The sequence below is a fragment of the Cnephaeus nilssonii genome, assembly GCF_951640355.1.
Source record: "Cnephaeus nilssonii genome assembly, chromosome: 18".
NCBI lineage: Eukaryota > Metazoa > Chordata > Mammalia > Chiroptera > Vespertilionidae > Cnephaeus > Cnephaeus nilssonii.
The window spans coordinates 45,412,353-45,438,591 of NC_137089.1; the positions used below are offsets into that span (position 1 = coordinate 45,412,353).

General features: G+C 35.4%; 1 protein-coding gene across 1 annotated transcript in view; it reads right to left on the minus strand.

Annotated features, from left to right (window-relative positions):
- Nucleotides 1-639: 639 nt before the first annotated feature.
- TMEM65 (transmembrane protein 65) overlaps nt 640-26,239 on the minus strand; it is a 41,817-nt gene continuing 16,217 nt past the window's right edge. The window contains exons 2-7 of the mRNA XM_079796743.1: nt 17,384-17,428; nt 16,277-16,344; nt 11,157-11,211; nt 10,224-10,266; nt 8,278-8,383; nt 640-4,972 (exon numbers count right to left, since the gene is read on the minus strand). Of these exons, the coding sequence (XP_079652869.1) occupies nt 4,871-4,972; nt 8,278-8,383; nt 10,224-10,266; nt 11,157-11,211; nt 16,277-16,344; nt 17,384-17,428 (419 nt within the window). The 3' untranslated portion in view covers nt 640-4,870. The remainder of the gene's footprint in view (nt 4,973-8,277; nt 8,384-10,223; nt 10,267-11,156; nt 11,212-16,276; nt 16,345-17,383; nt 17,429-26,239) is intronic.

The following is a 26,239-nucleotide window of genomic DNA, read 5'->3' on the forward strand; positions in this document are numbered from 1 at the left end:
CTGAAGTGATGTTTTGCTATATTTCATTTATATTTTTCCTGAAATTGAATGTTTTTATTTAAAAGGTTACTTACATGAAATCTTCCTGCAGAGTAGGAATATGTCAAAATGACTTTATTGCTCAATATGTTGAATTATATAAGAATAAACTATGATATAATCCTATATAATAAGAGAGGAATATGCTAATTATCTGTTATGCTCTGAGGCATAATAACCAACCGAGTAACAACCAGATCACGGATCTGCAGGAGGGTGGGGCAGCGAACTACAAGGGGGTGGGGAAGAGCTACAGGAGGGAGCAGGGCAGCAAGCTATGAGGGGGGCTGGGGGAACCACAGGAGGGCGGGGCAGCGGGCGGAGAGCTACAGGAGGGCGGCAGCGAGCTACTGGCTCATGGATTCGTGTGCAGGGCTACTAGTACATTATAAAGCCTTAGCACCATTGTGAGCCACGTGAGTCACTCAGAATCACAGAATTCTGGAGTTTGCAGAATCCCCAAAGATTGTCCGTCTCTCTGGCATTAGAAGATCCTCAAGAGAGGGGATTGAATCTCATGATTCTGTTGACCCACCTCCCTCATAATTTGGCTCATTACTGGACACCAAAGACACAACGGTAGGAGTGGCTGCAGAAAATATTATTTTTCTGAAATGCATTTATAATTTCTAAATTTTGCAGAGACAAAGGAAAAGGATGAATTTTTAAATTAGTTAAACTATTTATTAGCTGTCTGAGTGGGAAGAATATTGCAGGAAGATATAATTATAAAACCTGAATATAGCTGGCATCCAGCCTAGAGTTTTCAGCCTGTTTATAAAATATGCCAAATATCAGATGGTATGCAAAGGGTAATGTGTTAATAGCGGATAGCCAAAACACTGGCTGCAATTTCTAGGAAAGACTAAATTTACTAAGCTTTTGACAGAGCTGTTCTGTAACATATCATTTCTCTTGAAATCTTCTTAGAAAAAGAAATGACTTGAAATAAATGAGGAAAGTTTAGAACTTCCATTTTCTACACAAGGGAATATAAATATGGAAAGCATGGTACCAAACACCAGAATGTTCATATTGTGAATGCAAAACCTCTAAGTTAAATACCCCCTCTCCATAATGTAATCCTATAAAATTTGAAGTCCGTATAGCCTAGGATCTGAAAATTAGAGAGGGAAGACAAAGCAGTTTCCTGAAGTGAGAGCAACAACAATAACAAAAAAAAAGTGTGGGGGGGAGGGGAGGAAAATGAGAAATAAAAACCAGATTCCCGAGGTACTGCATTGCAACACAATAACTGTGTCCATAAAAATGATGCTTACCTCTAGAAACAAGAAAAATCTCTAATAACTATCTAATCCTACAATTAAAAGAATTAGAAAGAGAAAAACAAGAAAAGTCCAGAGTAAGTAGAAGGCAGGAGATGACAAAGATCACAGTAGAAATAAATGACATCGAGACCAAAAAAAACAATACAGAAGATCAATGAAACCAAGAGCTGGTTCCTTGAAAAGATAAACAAGATTGATGAACCTCTAGCCAGACTCATCAAGAAACAGAGGACCTAAATAAATAAAATCAGAAACAAAAGAGGTGAAGTAACAGCTGACACCACAGAAATACAAAGGATTGTAAGAAAACACTGCAAACAACTATATGCCAACGATTTGGACAAATTCCTAGAAACATACAATCTTCCAAAACTGACTCAGGAAGAATCAGAAACTCTGAATAGACTAAAAACAACTAATTAAATTGAAGCAGTAATAGAGAAAAGTAGCAAAGTAAATGCTGCATTATTATATAGAGGCTTAGATATGGCTGCTGTAAATGCCCATCAGTGTAATTTATGCCAATCTTTTTAAAGGTTTTTGTTTTTTTTTTACATCCCCTTAAAGATAAATTATCTCCATATGGATTCATTCTTCTCTCATAATCTGTAATGTTGTATCTCAAGTGTGGGTTTCAGTGAAGTGATAAATAGTTCTATATTACTGTCTCAGCGATATTGCTACAACCCTGCAACGAATCTGCATCTATTAATCCTACTTCCTTTATCGACACAATAACCAAGGCCTTCCGAGATTAGGAAGAAAATCAAATTTCAAAGTCAAAACCACAGTCCAAATTTCTTAAAAGATGTTTCTTGTTCAATTCTTTTGTAGAAACATTGGTCACCATTTAACATACAGTGGCAACAAAATGCACCCAACTTACATGCATCAAGAAGTCAATAAATCATAATACATGGACAACATGAATTTTAAACAGACAGTACTAAAAAGTAGCTCATGTTGCATTTATCCACAGTTATGGTGCTCCCAATAAGAAAATAACTAATATGAGAAATAAGAATTCCAGTTTCAACCTGAAATAAGGTTCTTTGTAACAAGTAACATAAAATAATGGTTACATAAAGTAATTATCTTAAAGAGAACCATTTCTCAGAAATCACTTTGTGCAGAACACAAAGATCTTGGAAAAATGTGTATTTAGGTTAAGGACAAAAGGGTGCCATTTTTTGAAAAGTAATTAATTACCTGAATGATGCAAATTTTTATTGTGTCCATAAATTAAAATGTCTTTCAATATGAAGATTTTATGTTACATATTGTGACACCTTAAGTAACTTTGCAGATGTTTAGCTAAACTGAAAGATTCTGTAGGACTGGGTTATTGTCAACAGGAAGAAAATCACACAACAGTAATCAAAAGCCCTTTCTAAACTCACAGGCAGTTTCTGGATATGGGATTTAATTAATAAAGAAAAATTTAAGCACCACAATAATATGCTTTTTTAGAAAACAGAAAGGACTGGCAATATACAAGTTAGGGACAAAAGCACATAAATATTCACCAAAATTTTTTTTTGGTGTGTGTATGGTACTATGTGAAAGATACAAACCACAATTCTGTTTAAGACATCACGTTCTATTCTAATTTGATCAAAAGAGACTGTCATACTATTTGTACACAATAAGAATGGTATATGTTTATCTTTTCATTGTTTGATTTATGTTTTGCCTTCTAAAATCTATGATTAAAGGATAGCACTAAATTATTTTGAAGTGCACCGAAGCGAAATTATGGTAAATTGCCTTGTGGGGGGAAATCAGTTCCTTTGTAAAAAGGAGTTCCAAGTACGTATTTGCAAATAAACTTTTAAAATAAGTTACAGCTGTAAATACAGCCATCTTATAAGTTTCCCTTCTTTTGCATCTATTTACCAACTTTAATAATTTCAGCGGCCCAAATAGTAATTTTAATTTCAGTTTTTCTCCTCCATGATGTGTTTTCTTTAGGCATGTGTAACAGGCCACATGCTAACAAACTTTAAGGGTTCATAAAATTAAAACTTATGATCCTACACGGTTATACTTAAGTCAGATATACAAGATTGGAATAAATAACTTCAACCTAGAATCTGATTTAAATACCACAAAAGAAGAAAAAAAGACCAAAAAGAAAAAAAAAAGATTTCAACTCATGTAACTTTTGACTATTAGACTATATGTAGCAAAGAGGAAAATATAAAATATTTTTGCCTGGCCAGTGTAGCGCACTGGTTGAGCATCGACCTGTAAAGCAGGAGGTCATGGTTTGATTCCCAGGCACAGCACATGCCTAGTGTTTCGGCTTGATCCCCAGTAGGGGGGCATTCAGGAGGCAGCGATCAAAGATTATCTCTCAATATTGATGTTTCTATCTCTCTCTCTCCCTTTCCCTTCCTCTCTGAAATAAATTTAAAAATATACATATACATTTATATGTGTATATATATATAATATTTTTCACCTCAAAAAAAGTTATCTAGAAGTAAAATTCATTAAACAAGATATAACATCAGGATTATGAATAGGAAGTACTCAGACTCATTTAATTCAGATGAAAAGACATTGTGGAGGGAACAAATCTTTCCTGTACAATATAATTTGTATCTCATTAACCTTATAAACATCCTTTCCACTTCACCACTTATACCACAAACCTTCTGGACAGTTCCCATTTTCTATTTCTCTGAAAAATTTTGTTTAGCCTCTTAATTTTCAAGTGTCATGTCAAACCCCTTAGTTCACTCTAATTCCATAATCACCATTGAAAAGAACCCACAATAATAATTTTCTTCCTCTCATGAGTCAAAAACCACCATGTAATGATGCAAAATTGAGAAATTAAAAGTAAAACAATCCATTCAAAATAATATACTTAAGATATATGGTTTTATGTAGTATGAAGACCACATAATTGCTCATTCTGATTGACCTCTGGCACTTGAGACAAGAAATTAGAATGGATAACAGAAACTTAAAATACTTAAAGTCTGCGTCTGTTTTGAATAAATGTGGGAGTAAAAAAAAGTGACTGAAATTATATGATTATGAATGTTTACTGTGAAACAGTACAAAATTGATGTTGCCAGAAAGCGAGTAAAAAATCTTCAACTGACAATAAACATCTTATGTAATTTGGAAAAATCTTAAGGTTGAATTGTAACTATAGGGAACACAATAACAGAAAATGTTTTCATGCATATACACATTACATAACAAATAAACCCCAAGTCAGGACAATACATCAATGACTGATAAATGATATTTGGATATATAAAGAAAGAGAGGGAAAAGATAAAATGTTGACTGCTGTTGATGAAAAAGCATTTCAACAATTTACACGAAATGATACTAAACAGTTTTTTTAAAAAGATGTCCTAAGAAAACCAAGCCACAATAAGTTAGTGTTTTCCATAATACATGCTGAATTATTTGATCCCATATCTATACACTGTTACTGTCTTAATTCCTAAATGTTGTGACAGCATATTTAATCATTGAGGTACATTAGTTTACATCTTTTTATAGGTACTCTACGAGGGTTAATTTTTCTTTTCCAGTTTTTCATCTTCTTCACCTACTCCCAAGAAAATCAAAGGAAACATTCCTAGAATGCAGCCAATAGTCACCCCAACAGCTTTGCCCTAAGGAAACAAAACAAAACATTTTTGAAAGTTATTTTATCGCTGTAAGAGAAAGCCTGGCTTAAGTATCTATGATAAACAATTACTATGTACTATAAAATTCAACTGTGACTGCATGTCTGTTGATCATAATAACTTAAATATAAAAATAGGCTACAAAAATATTCTAGAACAAATGATATTTAAAGTTCAAAGCAACCAGGAAATTTTTCTTTTATGAAATTGCCATAAAAATAACATCAAAGAAATATTCAAGTAGAAAACACTCATTAAGTATTGTACATATATTTTAATGTCAGAAGATAAGAAAACTCCTCACCTAGATTCTTATTTTGACCTTAGATAATGTTTGTATTTATTTATATATATTTACAGAGACTATATTAGATTCCTGACTTCCCCATATTCATGAAAGGACCATTGCTAACAGACTCCACTTCCCACCCAAAATGTTAGAATGCCTGTTACTGTCATCCATGGAAACCAAGGCTTTCTCTGCCCTCACTTTAGGAATGCCAGGCAGTGAGTTCCAACACAATTTTCTCAATGGGGCATAAAGTCAATAGGGCAGAGAAGGAGGAAAGAGGATTAACCCAATATATATATATATATATATATATATTTCAAGGCCTGGATCAGGGAGCCAGAAAAGGAAGGCTATCCCATTTCAACCGAGGACATTTTTTCTCTCCCATTAATTTTTAGAGAGAATGGGAGAAAGTGTGAGAGACACACAGAGAGAAATTTTGATGCAAGAGAGAAACCATTGGTTGCCTCCCGCATGGGGATCGAGCCTGCAACCAAGGTACTTGCCCTTGACCCGAATCAAACCTGTGACCCTTCAGTCCACAGGTCAATGCTATAACCACAGAGCCAAACCAGCTAGGGCCATATTTTTCCATCATAAGAATAGTCACATATATATTACTAGAGGCCTGGTGCATGGATTTGTGCACCGGTGGGGTCCCTCGGCCTGGCCTGTGGGGATCAGACCAAAACCAGATCTCTGACATCCCCCGAGGGGTCCCAGATTGCGAGAGGGCACAGGCCAGGCTGAGGGACCCCACTGGTACACAATCGGGCCGCAGAGGGACCGTGGGAGGGCTCCAGGACGTGTCCGGCCTGTCTCGCCCAGTCCCAATTGGCCAGACCCCAGCAGCAAGCTAACCTACCGGTCAGAGCATCTGCCTCCTGGTGGTCAGTGCATGTCATAGTGACTGGTCAAATGGTCAAACAAATGGTCGGACATTTAGCATATTAGGCTTTTATTATATAGGATTATCGTGTCTTATAATATTAGGCCCTATAGTTAATTATACTGGAGCTAACTGAGGACTTGAGTATATCTGTAATGTTATACAAGAAAATATTTTCAGAGTTTCAAACAACCAAATTACAAATGAGGCTTTAAAATACAACGTATGTCAGTTAGAAACTACATGTGTACTGGCATATATTCTATTATAGGTAAATTTCAGAGTTAGCATATGTTATAACTAGATAGCTGATCACTAACTTCAACTACTACAGGCTGTTTATAACCAAATGTTATGTTACAGAATAGAAGATTTGACCCTAAGACGTAGCAAGCAGAGTCAACAACTAAGGAACAGAATCCATATGCTTATAGGGTTTTATCAATAAACATGCATACAAGCATATATATGACAGTTTAATATTTGACATGCTTTTTTTATAGAAGGGGGGAAATGGACCTGCTCTTACATAATGTAGAAAGAAAACAGAATTATCAATTATGTCAGAAGAGAAGGCCCCAGGTAATAATCTTATCTTGATCCCAACTGTTATGTTAAAATATTAAGCCAAATTCCTAGAATGTTAGAATATTCTTACTCCTCAACAACTCTGGCTGATTGATAATTAGCTAACTAATCCACTTCAATTGATCTACAAATTACAGGATACGGACACACATACACACATAATTTTTTATGCAGCGACAGATCTAAGGTAGAGCCTGCGAATTTGCATATCTAATCAGTTCCCAGTAATGTTGATCCTGCTGGTCCTGCCATCGCACTTAGAGAACCACTGCCCTATGCAACCCCCTTCTCACCTGGCTTTCACCATCGCCGACCTTTTCAGTGTGGCCTGCAATCTGTCTCCGTTCCAGCACTCCCAACCTCTTTTACTCTGCTTAGCTTTCTTTTTCTCTTTAATTTCCCATAGCACTGCGAACTTCTAATATTCTAAATATTTTACTTTTCAGGTTTTTAAATTGTTTCTCTCTCCTCACACTGCTAGAACAGAAGATCCACCAGAAAAAAATCTTGTTTTGTTAACCAATATATCCCAAGCTCCTAGGTCTGTGCCCTGCATATAATAGGTAAACAATAAATATTTGTTGAATTAATGGATGAATGATTACACCCACCATCTCTAATTCAAACCTCTAAACTCTTGACCTTTAACCCAAATGCCTTCTCGGTATCACCACTTGAGTGTTCTACTAACATCTCAAATTCAACGTGTCCAAAATAGAACTCATTCTCTTCCCTTACAAAAGTTATTCTTCCTCCTGCTCTTAACTGGTAACATTGTGATCCATCCAGTTTCCTTCCTATTTAAAATAGCACTCCATCACCTACGTATGAGGTTCAAGCTCCTTGGCACAGTTTATACATCGACAGAAAAATGCCTTTCCTGTCTGATCCATTCTTTCATCTCCAATGTTGTTTTCCATTATTGCTTCGATGTACAACTACTACATAGCATATCCCAGCAATTACTAAGCTCTTGTATTTTTTTTAACACACCCTGTTTTTATCATGCTTTTCTACTTGCTAGTCAATATACTTGGAATTCTCCTGTTCACTTAGTAAATGTCTCACCAATAATTTTTTAAAATCAGCTTAGATCTAATAATCACCAAGAAATCTCCCCATGAAAAGAAACTTTTCCCCACAAAGTATTAATTCTTGTACTTGTGTTATTGCTATATCTAGTTTATAATTCCATTACTGCATATGTCACACTAAATTAGAATTTGTTTAAATGTCTGGTTCTCTACCTAAACAATCCTCAAGGGAACTATATTCATTTTATGTCTAGCATATAACTGATACCTTAAGATTAACTGAATCATATGAAGAATTTTTTAAAATGAAGTACACCTACAAAATATGAAGTCAATAAAAGAATTATTCTTCCTGTGAAAACTGCCAAGCCTTGGACAATTTCTGTTAAAAACTCCACTCAAATCAATTTTAGTCTCAAATTTCTCAAGGGACTGAACTTGCTCTGGCTACCCAAATTCATTTTCATAAGCCATGTAACGTACTTACCAAATGTGTACTAACACGCGTTTGCCACATGTCAACTTGCTTTGGTGTGAGATCAGGAATTGACAGGCCTAACCTGGCAGCCAAAGCTTCCACATAGCCTGCAAGTCTTTAAAAAAATACACGAGGACAGAATATAAGTTGTTAAAGTCCTCAGATAGTAAAAACGAATTAACACAAAGAGAAACAAGATAGTTTTATACCTGTAATTAATTGGCACTCTAGAAATGGTGTAAACATTTTTGTGTATAAATGTTTATTATGTATAAATGTATACAGTTTAAAACTATTTTCATATTACTATATTTAATACATAGGTAAATTAATTGACTTAGCGAACTTATTCTCTACCATTACTTTTAAAAGACTATTTCAAGGTATAGAAAATTTTTTACAACAATTTCAATTTATGCACTTATTCTACATTCCAAGTAAAGCACTTTAACATATGATATAAATTAATAACTGTCATCAAAAAGCAAAAATTTCCAAATTTATCAGATAGATATAATAAGAAAAACAGCTTAGAATTTTCATAACAATGTCAAGTATTTATCAATTCTAATTTACCTTCACTTATTGGATACTATCTTACTTTATGAACTGTAAGGAAAAAAATGCCAATTAAACTATGCATACCACTGATTATGAGATGGATCCCAATGTCAGATATGTTAAATCTAAAAAAACTGTGCATCTAAGAATGGATAAAATGTGGTGTTTGTTATTTAATGATATTTTTTAAAAGGCAAAGAAGAAATAGTTCTTAAATATAAAGTCTCCCAACAAAATCTTTATCTCTAACAAAAAATAATTGTTTTATGATGCAATCTAAAACGAAAATAGCCTTACAATCTATTAGATCATTTAGTTCTATTAACTATAGAAAGCTATCACAGCAGCTATAATACCATTACTAACCTTAGTATTGGAAACTGGGAAATGTAATGTTTGAAGGATGATATCATTATGGATTTATGCCAGAAATTCTAGGAATGTAAAATTTTTGCCTTGGCCCCAAAGCAAAGAAACTCTGTTTTTAACCGTAGCTTTGGCCCCAACTCCAGTGCAAAAGTCTAACATGTAGGGTCAGACCCATTATAAAGCTGCCTTTGCCTAGACTATAGGGCTAAGTAGACTTCTATTAGCCCCAAATCCAAATTCCAAAACTTACCACTCCAATGAACCAAGGAAGGGACAAAACCAAAGACTGAGTAGAAGAGTATGTTTATCACTATAATTAATGCCATCTTAGTCTAATTTATACTCCCCAGCTTCCCCAAGCTCAGGAAGCAGCCCAGCCCATTTGCCACTTGGAAGTGAGAGTGTAAAAGTAGAAAGAGAGAAAACTGGTCTTTTCTAAGTAGACATCCTCAGTTTGTTTCATCATTCCTGCCACAGGGAGTAAAGAAAGCAAACACGTGGATGCTTTGGCCATTATTCCTTTAGAAAGTTCCTCTCTCTAGAAAAAACATGCCCAGTCAGTAGCCTCACCTTTGAGCCACATCTCTTATTTGGGGGCTTAGTGGGAGGAGGCTGGGGTGGAATAATAATAGGGGTTCTTTTAATCCTGTCTCAGCCTTAGCAATGTCTATAAAACACATATATATAAATAATTAACTCTGCTTACATTATGATAGCTTTAGGAAAATTTTTGTATATGTCAGAATTTCTTGAGAAGATTATTAAACACAAATGTCAAAGCCCCATCCCAAGAAACACTCATTAAGTATGACTGGGGTGTGACCTGGGCATCAATAGTGGATGCGCACCCAAGATTTAGTACTACTGATTTAGAAATTTTAAAATTTAGCTCTAAAACACAAACACAAATAAATGTGTGTGTGGTTTTTTTTTTAATTTTAGCCTTCTCAATTACAGGATAATGGAGAAGAGAAAGAGAGCAAGTAAGTAAAGACATGCACAAATGAATAAATGTATGGACCTACCCAAGACCAGCTAAATCTGACACAAGATTTCCCAAAGCAGCAGCTAAAAAAGTGGAAAATGGACATGTAAATTGTCACATGGAAGTCATAAAAAGCATTATAATACATCACTAATTAATAAAGCACTGGTCTGGAAGCGTTACCACATTTCTCAAACTGAAACAACTATATCCAAAGTAACTCGTTGCATAGCTCTGAATTTCAAGATTTCATAATCGAGCACAATTCTCCTGAGATTATAGTATTCTACCTTCATCAAGGAGCAAGGTTTTTTTTCTATTGTGGCAGCCAGTTTCCATTTTGGGTTCAATATTAAAACACGTTGCAATATTTTGTAGTTGTTATAACTTTCAGATAATATTTGATAAAGGGAATTTGAATATTTGGGGAAAAGTAAAGCCATATGTACAACTCTGAAATTCCAGAAAATCAAGGAGAAGAAATGTCTCTTACATTAATTCATCTACTTATGTGCTCCATATAACACACAGAACACAGAACTATCCCCAGATTTCACCATCATGAAGAATAAAGTGTTAATTGTGGGAAAAGCAGAAGATAGAACCAAATTAAATTTTCCATCTTGTATTTCCTTCTTTGATTTTTCTACCCAACTTGAAAATAAGTAATTTAATAGAGAAAAGGGGTAGAAAGGTTTCAGGGTGACCAGTAATTAAAAGAGAAACTTTTTATTAACATAGTCAATGTAGTAGATTATTGTTACCTATTAACTAACATACTGTACCTAAAATTTCTCAGAAAAAAATAGTATTATGTACACAAAATTAAGAATTAAAGGAATAGGATTTAGGAGATAAACTAGTAGACATTTCAATGAGTAAATGCATTCAAATAAATTATCCCCTTCTATACTTAACCTACTGAAATGTTTTTTAAATATACAGATAATAGATTATTATTATTATTAAATACCTGCCATAGTTGAAATTCCCAAAATAATTCCAATAGACATCTCAATATGGGTTCCCTGAAAAATGATTACAAAAAAATTAATCTTAAAATATTAAAGCTCTAGTTACTATAAAAGAATAACGAAGCATTAATAAAAACAGATAAAATAGTCAAACATGTTATTGCAGCAAAATTATAAAAATACACAGAAATATGCATATATAATGCAGTAATTCACTTAATTACTAAGGATATGCAATATGCAGAAATAATATCAATATTTCTTCATTAAATTAGGTTTTCAGAAAAATAAAAAATACCAACACAGATACAATACAATTCATTATTAAGAATCTAAGATTTATATTTTCTTATCACAGAGAAAGGTGCTTTAAAAGCTCTTTGAGCACAAAGTCAACAAACTCACCTAAATTTTAAATTCTGAATGCTACATCTATACTATTGTTATTTATCCTATAAAATATTAAAAAGCCAGACTAAACCAGTTTCTAAGAACCCAAAATATCATAAACTTCAAAAATTACCCTTATAACACTTAGTTCTTTAGCCATTAAGTACTGGGACTATCTGATTCATTTATAAGTAACAACAACGTTTGATACAATAGAGCTAAAGCAAAAATGAGGCTCTATTGTATTTCCACCGCATTTATTTATTGAGAGAGTTTAAGACTTTCTACACATCTCTCTCACTCCTCTGAAGAAAAGTGGATTTCACATTTTTATTTCCCCTTCAAAGAGAAGGAACTGAAGTGAAGAAGATGAAGCTGTGCTAATGGGTATTAAATTAGGAATCCACACCCTGTGATGCTAGCTCAGTTCCAGTGCTTGGGCAATGCTGCCATAAATGCACATACTTTTCAAAAGCCTCTTGAATACTAATGCTTGAACATTAAAAAAGTCTCCACGACGTTTGTGGAGAAAAAAGAGAATGCTCTATCTGGTATGTAGAAATATTGTATTAATCAATTATTTCTAAAACTGAAGAGAAGCTGAGTTAAGTTGTCCTCACTTTTCTTTCCCCGAGCTTTTTGGTCCCACCTCTTTAATATAAATTCTTATAGACCAGCGGTCGGCAAACTCATTAGTCAACAGAGCCAAATATCAACAGTACGACGATTCAAATTTCTTGTGAGAGCCAAATTTTTTAAACTTAAACTTCTTCTAACGCCACTTCTTCAAAATAGACTCGCCCAGGCCGTGGTATTTTGTGGAAGAGCCACACTCAAGGGGCCAAAGTGGCTTGCAAGCCGCAGTTTGCCGACCACGGTTATAGACTATGGCCCAAACAGCTAAAAAGTCTCCCAGGCACTTAAAATTACAAGGTTGTAAAGGTATCCAAAGAAAGAGATTTCCGAAGAAGGAAAAAAAAAAAAAGAACAGGCACAAAGAAAAAGGATGTGTATTTTTATATAAGGATGCAAACAGCAACAACACTGGGGCTTTAATATACAAGAGAAGCACCTGACAGTTTCGGAGTATGGAAAATAAATACAGCATCGTTAACAGCAATGACCCAAGAAGAATCTGTTTGCAAGACATGTATTTAACAAGTATTTAATTGTTTAATCATTTGATTAAATTAAGGAACCTGCAGGTCCTTCTAACAGCATAAAAAGCCTCATATAAAGTCAGTCAGTTTGAAGGCAATAGACCATCTATGCCTTCACTTTTTTTCCATAGTTACATCCAATTTCATGTTAACAGGTGAGTTGGAAATCATAAACAAATTTAATACTAGTTGTCTTAAAGGTTATACTTGGTTCACCACCTGAATATAATTAATCTACTCTAGAATTCTAATAAATGTTATACTAGTTAAATTGCCAGAAAAATAATCCCCAAACCCACTAGGTTACAAAAGCAATCCCAATAACATAAAAATAGAATACAGAGCTATAAAACCAAAACCTTAGTATGATTAGCAGTCAACAATAAAGGTCAAATCTATTACAAGCAGTTATATACGAAGTTATATAATTTTTATTAATACAACTAGGGCAGGAGCAGCCCAGAGAGTACACCTAGAGGAATCAAATGTCTATGGCATGCTAGAAAAGCAGAATCAAAGATCTGCTCAACTTAATATCTTACAACAGACACAGCTGTCCCACAGTGTTAGGAGGCAATCAGTGTTTTTTTAAGAAAGGTAAAAAAAATTCTTATGGAGGTAGGGTGGGAGCCAGGTGGAGGGGGACAGTGAGGAAAAAGGGGGGATATCTATAGTTACTCTCAACAATGAAAATACATTTAAAAAATTCTTATGATAATAATGATCACCGTTTCCCTGTGCACAGATCCTATAGTTACATTACTTATGTATTTTAATCTTAGCAGTGTATTACAAAGCCTCTTTGGAAAACTTCACTGTCCCTGAAGTAGTTTGCAATTATCACAGGAAACTAATTTTTGCCGTACCTATTACTCTCAATCAGGTATTGAAGCCAGTGATTTAAATATTTATTTTAGTATTATACAAGTGATAACCTGGTGATTAAGTCCCTGAAAGTGGATTTCAATGTAAACTAGAAAAACAAACAATACTAAATTACTGAGCCATCTGGGGCCTGCAAAAATAGGTTACTCTCACTTATACTACCAATGAGATGCAGGCCTGAGTCACACTAAAGAGTGAACATTAGTACAGTAATTTGACTCTAGAATGTGGGTGTTTTGTTTTGTTGGTAGCTCTATTTAAACACAGATATATGTTACTTTAGATATTTATATCAAAGAAATAACAAGACCTATGGTGAAGGTCTTATTCAGGATCTAAAAAGCTACCCAGTTTTCCTATTCTGATCTCAAAAATCTCCTTAGCCCCTTTATGCAAAATATATCATCTCAACACTTCCCTGTAGTGAGGTTAGTCTTTCAGCATTTGAATATCTAAAGTCTGCCTACTGAGGTGAAAAAAATTATTATTAAGATGGCAGTAGGGGGCCTAGTAGCTGTTAATAAAAAGAATCTAAAAGATTGAGTCATGTAAAATTGAAAGAAATATTTGCCACAGAGACTTTAATTCAGACAATCTACTCAAGAAACACATTAACTATCTATGTATATAAAAGCCTAATATGCAGCCGAAACCGGTTTGGCTCAGTGGATAGAGCATCGGCCTGTGGACTGAAAGGTCCCGGGTTCGATTCCGGTCAAGGGCATGTACCTTGGTTGCGGGCACATCCCCAGTGGGGGGTGTGCAAGAGGCAGCTGATCGATGTTTCTCTCTCATCGATGTTTCTAACTCTCTATCCCTCTCTCTTCCTCTCTGTGAAAAATCAATAAAATATATTTAAAAAAAATAATAATAAAAAAAAAATAAAAGCCTAATATGCAAATTGTCCCCTCGGGAGTTTAACCGGGAGTTCAATCGCTTGCTATGACATGCGCTGACCACCAGGGGGCGTTGCAGAGTGAAGGGAGTTCCTGGTCAGCAGCCAGAAGGCCCCAATCGGCCCTGATTGTGGGCCAGGCCTAGGGACCCTACCCATGCACGAATTTCGTGCACCGGGCCTCTAGTAGCTTATAAATTCATCAAAACAAGGTTTTCATTACAATTATATTTGACTTACATTAACTATTTAAATAATTTAACCAACTTGGATTTTAGTAATTTCAGAAAAGACAGTGTAGTTCTAAATGGCTGAGTGTCTCACATTCATAGATATATAAATTGGCCAATTTGATTCTTATGTACATATTAGGAAAATGATGAAATCAGTAAAAAACTAGCATTTTGAAATTATATTTTAGAAGCTTTTGCCAGAATACTCTGCGAAGGAATTATCCAATGGGTGTTATCACCTTCAAGTTGTGTGCATGTTAGAGTATCTTCTGTGACTATTTACGAAGCAGGATACCTTCTGCTGTGTGAACCAGGGCAATGGCTAGACTTTTTGGATATCTCATTTCCATGAATCTGGACATAAAATGAGACTATATAGCAAAAGAAAAAAAATTCTTGAATGAACCAATTTTAGATATTCTCTAAGCAAATTTTGTAATCTACACAATGTAAATTATCCTTTTATCCTGATTTTGAAAACAAATATTCTATTTATGTCTACATGTAGTAGGACATGTGACCTACAAAACACACAAACAAAAACAAAAACAAACTTTGTGTCTCTCATATGTATTCTCCTCATATTCAATAATCCAAAAATCGTTACCTTTTTTTAAAGTCTCCTACACAAAGCTAAAATTTATAGATTTTTATTAAAGTTAGAGTCAGTGAAGAGAAGTGGATAGAGCATTTGGGTAGTTTCAAAATAGTTGCATTTTAATCATGGAGTTATTTCTGACTTTAGAATCTGAACCCAATACTGGTGTCCATTAACAAAAGGTGTCACCTAACAGTAAAAAAGTAAATCGGCCATTCCTGAGACTAACTTTTAAAGAGCACCCTTACCTTAAAATGACCATGGCAAAGGAAAATCCTTTTTTACCCATTACAATGGAACAAAGGCAGAGGGGTATATATTCACAGACCCCTTGAACCAAAAGGTCTCGGGGGCTCAATTCTGATCAAAGGCAGGTACCTGAGTTTCAGGTTCCCTACCCCAGTTGGGGTGCCTGCTGGAGGCAATCAATTGATGTGGCTCTCTCACATTGATGTTTCTCTGTCTCCTCTCCTCCCCCTTCCACTCTCTCTAAAAAAAAAAATCAATGGAAAAAATATCCTCCAGTGAGGATTAACCAAAAAAATAAATTAAATAAATAAATAAATAAACCACAACACTTTTCATGGGAAAATTGAACAAGGAACTAACCAAATAACATGCATGTGATGTGAACTGCTGATACAATTAAAGAACATAAGAAAATGTTACATACATTTTTCTTTAATATGAATGTTGAAACCAGAACAGAATAATATAGACTCAGTAAATATGTGTTTATTATTGTCAATGCTTTACCAAAAGTCATAATGATTAACATACATGATGCTTTAAAATTGAGCTAGAGTCTAATTAACATAAAACATAGTAATAAAAAAATAGCTTCATTCATTATGTTAATTAAAACTTTACAGCTATAATATGCATATTATTAGAAAAATTTAGACCACATAAATCTCTTTATTAGGTCAAAATAGAAGGGGTAAGAGAAAGAACTTACTGCAACAATCATAATTGCATTATCCAAAAAGCCAAACCCCACGAAAGGTATCGCATTGTGGATGAATACTGAAAAACATAAAAAACAGAAAAATATATTTTAAGATTTCTATAATTTTAAAATGACAAAAATAGACCATATGATTAAAGTCTCCTCAATAAGCTTTGGAATTTGCTTGCCAGTCCCCATAGCCAAAAGATTCTACTCCTACTATAAGTTTAGCTACTTAGTAGAAGCTATACTGAGCAAAAAATAAATAAAATAAATAAATAAATAAAAAGTCCATAACATGTAAAAACAATTGTGTTAGGCTTTTGTGTTTTCTTACTGGCAATGCATACAAATTACTAGTAAATACAGTTAACAGCAGAACAAATAAGTAAATACATATTATGAATACCATGTTTTTCCTGTTTAATTGATATTGACATCAATCTGTTTCTCTCTTATACCTAAAGATTGATATCATAAAACCGATCTCCACATTAGAAATAATAAAAAATTCTCTGAATCAAATTTTAGGGAAGCTGTTTGGTCACTTTTACTCACTAAATAATTATTTTAAACAAATGTTAGGAAAATGTGATTATTTCATCTATATTAGACATTTACATTCAGAAATCTTTTTCCCCTGCACAATACTTCAGTATCCCTGAATGCTTTCTCAAACTATAAAAAAGCACACACACACACACACAAAAAACAAACAAACAAACAAAAAAAACAACATTCTATTTAAATCAAAATGTAACTTGGCCTCCTCCTACCAAAGGTACACCTTACCTCATCTGTCTAGTACACGATCTGAATAACCTGAGATGATAGAGGTGTAACTAAGAAGAACTAATACCTATATGTTTTTTATACATTTAGCCTCATTTTTCTATTTCTAGATGGTAACATATTTAAGCAATAATAGATATGGTTAACAATATTAGAAATGTCTTAAACTGAGTTTATAAATTTTTTGCTTTGGCATAATAAATAGGATAACTCACTCTGTCTAGAAAGATTTAATGTATTGACTCTTGTACTACCAATAAATGATATAGTGATTTCAAGTCCCAGATACAGGTGCACACTATTTAACAGTTATAGAACCGTTACCGTATCTCAGCTGTTCCGGGGTGGGTGGTGCAGCTTCCAACTTTTCTGAAGGGGAAGAAAAGGGGGTGGGGCAAGAATTAGTTACGATGGCATGATCTCTTTTTGTATTACAATGAAGCAAACACCAGCAGATTTACAAAGCTAGGAAAATATCAGAGTTTATTCATAAATTATCTTTTGGTCAATGGACCTAAATTAGCTATACAGAAAATGTTATTTAGTATGGATTAAATACAAGGTTGGAAAACTTTAGTTACAAGCCTGTCATGGAGTCTATAACCCTGAGTAAATCATTTGCTTTTCGTTTTTTAAGTCCTTGCATCTATGTAACAAGCCTGTGTACATTCATTGCAGTTTTCAACATTTCAAAAATAGCCCTGACCCATGTGGCTCAGTTGGGTGAGTGTTGTCCTGTGCCCCAAAAGGTTCAATTCTGGTCAGAGCACATGCCCGGGTTGCGGGCTCAATCCAGATAGGGTCCCCAGTAGGGGTGCGTGTGAGAGGCAGCAGATTGATGTTTCTCTCTCACATCAATGTTTTCCTCTCTCTCTCCCTCTCCCTTTCTCTAAAAATCAATAAAAACATTTTTTAAAATTTCAAAAATATAGCTACCCTTCTTAAAGATGGTAATCCTAGGTAACTTAAGAAATTTACATGCAAATGAGCATTAATACTGGAAAAAAAGAATGCTCAGCCCTAGCGGTTTTGGCTCAGTGGATAGAGCATACCAGGCGTCCTCAAACTACGGCCCGCGGGCCACATGCGGGTGTTTTTGCCGTTTTGTTTTTTTACTTCAAAATAAGATATGTGCAGTGTGCATAGGAATTTGTTCATAGTTTTTTTTAAACTATAGTCCGGCCCTCCAACGGTCTGAGGGACAGTGAACTGGCCCCCTGTTTAAAAAGTTTGAGGACCCCTGGCTGTGGACTGAAGGGCCCCAGGTTCGAATCCAGTCAAGGGCACATGCCTGGGTTTCGGGCTTGATCCCCAGTAGGGGGCGTGCAAGAGGCAGCCGATCAAAGATTCTCTTTCATCATTGATGTTTCTGTCTCTCTCTACCCTCTCCCTTCCTCCCTGAAATCAAGAAAAATAAAAATATTAAAGAAAAAGAATGTTCAAATAGGCCTAAATATCTTTTAAAAATAGTAAAATAATATTTTTAAAGTAATATATTATAACAATGATTGTGTTCTGTTCTTTAATTAATCTCCCTGATGATATACTAAATATTTTGAGTTTTGAAACCTATACTACCAGGTAATATAGAATATCCTACATAATAAAAAAAAGCAGGGTGTTATTCAACAAGTAACAATATACTATTTATAATATATGTCATAATAAACACACAAGGTTTCCCCAAGTATATGTCAAAGTAAATATCTTCAAGTGACATCATTAAATCTAAAAATTAACAATAGTTACAAAAAAGCAAGCTATCTAATCTCATAATAATAACCATCTCATGCCCAGCTGGTGTGGCTCAGTGGTTGAGTGTCGACCTATGAACCAGGAGGTCATGATTTAATTCCCAGTCAGACTCGATCCCCAGTGGGGGACATGCAGGAGGCAGTCGATCAATGATTCTCTCTCATCATTGATGTTTCTATTTCTCTCTCCCTCTCCCTTCCTCTCTGAAATCAGTAAAAACATATATTTAAAAAAATAATAACCACCTCACCATTTATATAAGCACAAGAATAGGCTATGGTAAAATGGCAGAGAATTCTACCTTCTTCATCCTCATCCAATCCCACAGAATTAATCAATAACCTATAGAGAAGAACCCACACCATGGATTACTCCAGATTTTCCAATGAAACACATTACAACCAGATTTAAAAATAGTAAAATAATACAACCAGATTTTCCAATGAAACACATTACAAACTGGACATACATTTTCTAAAATATTTATTTATAATCTATGACAATGTGAGAACTAAATAAATCTTTATATATTAGTTATATAAAAATGTATGGTTCATAGTTGTGAATGCTATTTTATTTAAAAAGCATATAATATCATCTGGCTTTATAATAAGAAATACACTAAAACCTAGAGTTTAATCAATTATTGTATTATTCAGAAAGTTCTAAGAATTCAACTTTAAGGTTTTTTCCCTCTTTTATAAGGGTTAAGTAATAAAGATATACTAATCTTTGTAGAGTTTTACGTTTGATTAAAATATTTTCTTTATACTTTGACTTGCCCTATTATCGCAAAATTTACCTTTAAGGTATGCAAATAGTTTTCCAAATTTTTAAAAAGGAATTTAGAATACCACTGTAGTCCACAGAGTTTTCTGGTGAAGTAAATAGAAGTATTTGCTAGCTGCATTACTCTACGCATCACTCCAGGTCTGACACTGCGCGAAGTCCTTGTCAGTGGACTAGAACTTCTTGAAACATCTAAAAATTCATCAAGCAGGACCTTCCCAGTAGCTAAGAGTATGTAGTGTCCTTGCCTTTACTTCTTCAAATTCCCTACATATTGACCAAAATATTTAAAATATTTTACAACTCCTAAGGTTTAGGACCAGGTGAATGTATAATGTGCAGCAGTAGGAAAAAAAAAAAGCAAATAATGTATATAGTAGCCTAGTCTTTCTGACTGCACAGAAGGATTAAAAAATTAAAGGTAATGGAAAAATAATCTTTTTAAAGAAATGTAAAGTGAAGGAGATAGAGCAGAAAGGAAAACCACTGGCACAGAGTTGAATGTAAAATCAAATCCCAGATTCTGCCTCCTGCTTCACAAAGAGCCAAAGGAATAATAAGAGGAAATATGAAAGGAACATTTCCTAGGAAGTGGAAATTTTATGCAAAATATAAACTTTATGGAAAGTAGCCATCAAAATTTTTTTAATTATAAATTGATCATTTTGAGGACTTTGACACTGTAAGTTATCTTGTTTACTATATTAACTGAATCAAAACAAAATATATACATCAGAAGTAAAAAAACATTAGATGTAACAACGGAACTCAATCTTGAAAATAAACCCAAGGTGTCATCAAAATATACAGGTTTTTAAATGCAATGGCTATTAATATAACCTCCCTGAAAATAGTCACAATAAACCCTAGAAGCTTTATTTCCTTACATATGTTCCTTCTGACATAGGTAAACTATCTACACTTACACTGGAAATGTATTCAAATCTGAAGTCAGCAGCAGACTTTGCAGTCAGAAAAACCAATTCTTTTCCATTACAGTGTGTATTATCCTATCTAATAAAGAGGAGAATATGCAAATTGACCGTTACTCTGCCACAAAGATGGCGGCACCCATAGCCACAAAATGGCGGCGCCCAGTCCTCTCAGGCCCGCTGGAGTCCCCCACTCCTGGGGGGGGGGGGGTGGCCACTGAGAGTGGGAAGCGTGAGCAGCCTGGTGGAATGCTTGCTTTGTTGCCGCGGTGACGAGTCAAGTGTTCCACCCTGGCTGCAGAGGGCCTCTGGGCAGCAGGCATGGAGTGGCCGGGGGTGGGGGGGGAACGCTTGTGTTATTGCCCCGGCGACGAGGCAAGTGTTCTGCACCCGGCCACAGAGGGCCTCTGACCAGGCTGGGCGCGGAACACTTGCGTCATTGCAGGCTGGGCTGAGGGACCCCCCTTGCCCCCGCCCACCCCTCCCCCGCCCCCAGTGCACGAATTTCTACATCATAATTTCTAGTATACATCATAATTTCTCTATTCTTTTCCTGAATATTTTTAAATAATATGACATTAAGATTGTACTTCACCACACACCATATTTTCCAACTATTTTTACCTAAAAAATTCTAGTCCTATTTCTAACACTGGCTGAATAAGCTTCTATCAGACCAATCCTTCTGCCTAGAACCGTGGTCGGCAAACTGCAGCTCGCGAGGCACATGCGGCTCTTTGGCCCCTTCAGTGTGGCTCTTCCACAAAATACCATGGCCTGGGAGAGTCTATTTTGAAGAAGTGGGGTTAGAAGAAGTTTAAGTTTAAAAAATTTGGCTCTCAAAAGAAATTTCCGTCATTGTACTGTTGATATTTGGCTCTGTTGACTAATGAGTTTGCCGACCACTGGAGAACAATTCTAAAGTATAGACTAAAATACAATATAAACAAATAACTAACCGAAAGCACTGAAAAATGACCAAAAATAGATTGATTCTGGAAAGGAATCAACACTCAGAATTCTGGAGGCATGGTATTAAGTGAGTTGCCTGTTTGTTGCAGCTTTTGGCCTAAGGGCATGCCTCAATTCACAGCATGTAGGACAACTAAATGCTAATACGTTCACACTTCCTGGTCTGAAGAAGCAGTGAACAGGGTACAAAGTAACCAAAGCACCAGAAAGTAAGAGGGGAATCCTGGAAAAAACAGTCAGAATGGAGGAGTCCTAACTTGTATATACATTCTGTTCAAGTATATGGCTGATCTATGAGCCACACACATGTGGCAGGGAAAACCCCAAAAAATCCTAGCTAAGGGTAAAATAACTAAAGATTTAAGCTGCAGCCCAAGAGCTTGTAGTATAAGCCTAACCATTGATGGCCTGCTACAACAAATGTTAAAAATCTATATTTTAAATAATAAAACAGAATCCAGAGTCTCTGTAACACAATAATCACAATAATGACTAGGGTACAATTCAAAATTACTTCACAAAGAAACAGGAAAACATGACTCAGTCTCAGGAAAAACAATAGATGGAGACCAATCGAAAGTAACTCAAGTATTAGAAGTAGCAGATAAAATTATATTCAAAATTATACTGAAGGCGTAAATGAAAATATGCTCAAATAGAAATTATCTGAAATTTTAAAAATAATTGAAAAGGCTTAAAATAAAAAGGGAGGTGACAGAAGAAAAAGTTAGTAAACATCAAATATAAGGTCACAAATCAAGGGAAAAATTCAAAATCATTTATAATAGACGTAGTAAATACCAAAGCAACTTCACCCTGAATGACATAAAAGGAACAGCTTAATGCACGAATTAGTCCTTTAATTACAAGAAAACAAATACTCTTTAAGTGCCCAATTATCTACTTTCTGACCTTTTGATCACCTAATCATATCTGCTCCAGGCCCCACCCTACCATTTTCCCAATAAAGTGTCACACAAATCACTATTTGGCCTAATAAGAGATTTATAAAAAAGACAGAGATGAAACTACCATGTTTAAGAAACAATTTGGGGGCTATATTTCTGAACATTATAAATAACTGCTTAGACTTTTAATAGAACCAAAAGTTCCAATGGATAACGTAAAATTTATAATACATAACATTAAAAAATACAAACTTGAAGTACAAATCATGCTGTATGCAAAACAATTTAAGCAAATCATATTGAATGCCAAAAAAAGACATGCACCAAAGAGGTTTATGAAGCTACACAGCAGTATTTTAAAATAAGTTAATATGGCTAAGAAATATAAAAACTGACATTCAAAATTGAAAACTAAAAATACTCTTTAGAAATAGCAAGGAACTCAACTTTTTAAATTTCAATCAACAGGTTTTGTCTTTTTAAATTAAGACTATAATTATAAAAGGATTTTTAAATTATTTTTAAAAATATATATGCTTTAGCTAAGGCCCCCTCCCCAGTCCCCCAAAAGAGAATTTGAGTGTGATTTTGTAATTTTACTTAGTATTTAAAAGTTTCATGCACATTATGGAGTGAAGAAATTTCTATGTAGATCACATAATACTGTCATCTCATTAACCGTCTGGGGTATGTATCATGCGACCTGGGTCTTCACTGCAACCTAGACTGCAATCCAGTTTACCTAAGGGCAGCGAACCAGTTCCTGGGCTGAGGCAGACCCCTGGTGTGACAGTTGAGAGAACAGGAGTTGCCCAGTAGTAATGATTTGGTGATAATGCCCAATGAATCATCATCTTTACTAACCTCATTAATACACTCACCTGTTAATTGTTTACCTCTGGCTTAAGAAATAGTAAATACTAGGGGTATAATAATTTATTTCTCTTATAGCTGTCATTCCATAAAGTTTTTAAAGATAATCAAACATAGCCCTAGCTGGTTTGGCTCAGTGGATCGAGTGTCGGCCTGTGGACTAAAGGGTCCCAGGATCGATTCCGGCCAAGGGCACATGCTGGGGTTGCAGGCTCCATCCCCGAAAGTAGGGGACGTGCAGGAGGCAGTCAATCAATGATTCTCTCTCATCATTGATGTTTCCATCTCTCCATCCCTCTCCCTTCCTCTCTGAAATCAATAAGAATATATTAAAAAATATAAAATAAAAAGATAATCAAACATACTATTGATTAGTGGTTGCTTTTACATGTCTAACTTGTGTACTTGGGGTAATTATTTACACTACTTATTATACAGAGGCTATATTCCTTCCCTTCCTTCATGCCAAAGGAAGACAAAAAGAATTATTACTATGTACAATGATATTTCTTTTTAAAAAGACATTAAAACAATACAACTTTTAAAAAACAGATCTTGTAACTTATTAGGTATAGAGATAGCACTATAATAAGTTTAGAAAATCATTTAATTATGGATTTTGTATTATATTATAGATGTAAAACTTAAAGTGAGTTAGGGCAAATTAATAATTCATCTTGGAATATCGTAAGTGGTAGATATATCTGTGGGTATAGTTACACAGAGCCCCAGAAGATATTCATTTAAAAATAAAATTGCTTTGTCCTAGCCCAGTGGTCAGCAAACTCATTAGTCAACTGAGCGGCAAACCGCGGCTCTCGAGTCTTCAGTGGATAGAGCATTAGCCTGCGGACCAAAGGATCCCGGATTCGATTCCAGTCAAGGGCATGTACCTTGGTTGCAGGCTCCTCCCCGGCCCAGGCCCTGATCTGGGCTCATGCAGGAGGCAACCAATCGATGTGTTTCATCACATTGATGTTTCCCTCTATCTTTCCCTCTCTCTTCCACTCTCCCTAAAAATTAATGGAAAATGTCCTTGGGCAAGGATTAACAAAAATAAATAAATAAATAAATAAATAAATAAATAAATAAATAAATAAATAAACAAATAAATAAAATTGCTTTATACTAGGAATGAGCAGAGATTTTTCAGTCAATACATTACCTCTTCCCCTTTGAATCATTCCCCAAATAAAAATATTTTATAGAATGTGAGCAGTAAAAGGATTCTTAAAACCCACCCACCAGTGGTTCTCAACTTGGGGTGGTTCGCATTCACCCTACAAGATGCTCAGAAATGCAGGGATATTTGGGATGTGATAATGACTGGGAAATTCTACTGGCATTAGGAATTCTAAACATCCTATAATGCACAAGAAAGTCCTTTATAATGAAGAATTATCCAGCCCAAATGCCAGCAGGATGCCCACTGAGAAATACTGACTTAATTCTCCGCTTTGAAGAGGCAGCCACTTAAGCCCAGAGATGTTAAGTGACTTACTCAAAGACACATAGCCAAGTCCAAATCCTGTATTCTCATTCTCTTCTTCTATTTTCCTTTCAGAAGTAAACTCTCAATAAAAATATAGAAGAACCAACAATCAATTGTATATGAATATGTGAAACACTGTCAGTATGTGAAACAGTTTATTGTATTAAATCATTGATTTAACCTGCATGTCTTTTCCCATACTAACAACTGTAAGCCTACTTTTGCCTACCCCCTATAAAGCCTAAGAAAACTAAGTTGTATGTACCCTTTATCCTTTTAAAATTTCAATTGGTCCACAAAATATTTCTGATTTCTTTTTTAAAAATATATATATTTTATTGTTTTTTTACAGAGAGGAAGGGAGAGGGATAGAGAGCTAGAAACATCGATGAGAGAGAAACATCAATCAGCTGCCTCCTGCACACCCCTCACTGGGGATATGCCCGCAACCAATGTACATGCCCTTGACCGGAATTGAACCTGGGACCTTTCAGTCCGCAGGCCAATGCTCTATTCACTGAGCCAAACCAGTTAGGTCTGATTCCTTTTTATATACTGTGTTATACTTCTTAGGCAATCCTATATAATAAAGCGGTAATATGCAAATTGACTGTCACTCCAACACACAAGATGGCTGCCCCTATGTGGTCAAAGATGGCTGCCACAAGATGGCCAGCAGGAGAGGGCAGTTGTGGGCAATCAGGCCAGAAGGGGAGGGCAGTTGGGGGGGACCCAGGGCTGCAGGGGAGGGCAGTTGGGAGGGACCAGGCCTACAGGGGAGGACAGTTAGGGGCGACCAGGCTGGCAAGGGAGGGCAGTTAGGGGTGACCGGGCCAGCAGGGGAGGGCAGTTAGGGGCAATCAGGCTGGCAGGGGAGCAGTTAGGCGTCAATCAGGCTGGCAGGGGAGCAGTTAGGGGGTGATCAGGCTGGCAGGCAAAAGCCATTAGGGGCAATCAGGTAGGCTAGCAGTTGGGAGCCAGCAGTCCTGGATTGTGAGGGGGATCGGGATCGGGCCTAAACGGACAGTCAGACATCCCTCGAGGGGTCCCAGATTGGAGAGGGTGCAGGCTGGGCTGAGGGACACCCCTTCCCCGTGCACAAATTTCGTGCACTGGGCCTCTAGTGTATCTATATTAAACAGTAGTAAAAAATAAAATAGGAACAGAGATATATTTATTTTTATACCTCCTCCCTCCCCCATCTGTCTCTCTCTCTCTCTCCATATATATATATATATATATATATATATATATATATATATATATCTTTCTCTCTCTCTCTCTCTCTCTCTCTCTCTCTCTCTCTCTCTCTCTCTCACAGACACACACACACACACACTCAATACAATTCTCCCAGTACCACCACCACTACAGAATGCAACATAAATTAGATATCAAGCTGTATGGAGACTGAATCTTAAAAAAAAAGTTCATGAATGGCCTTAAAGTGAAATTATAT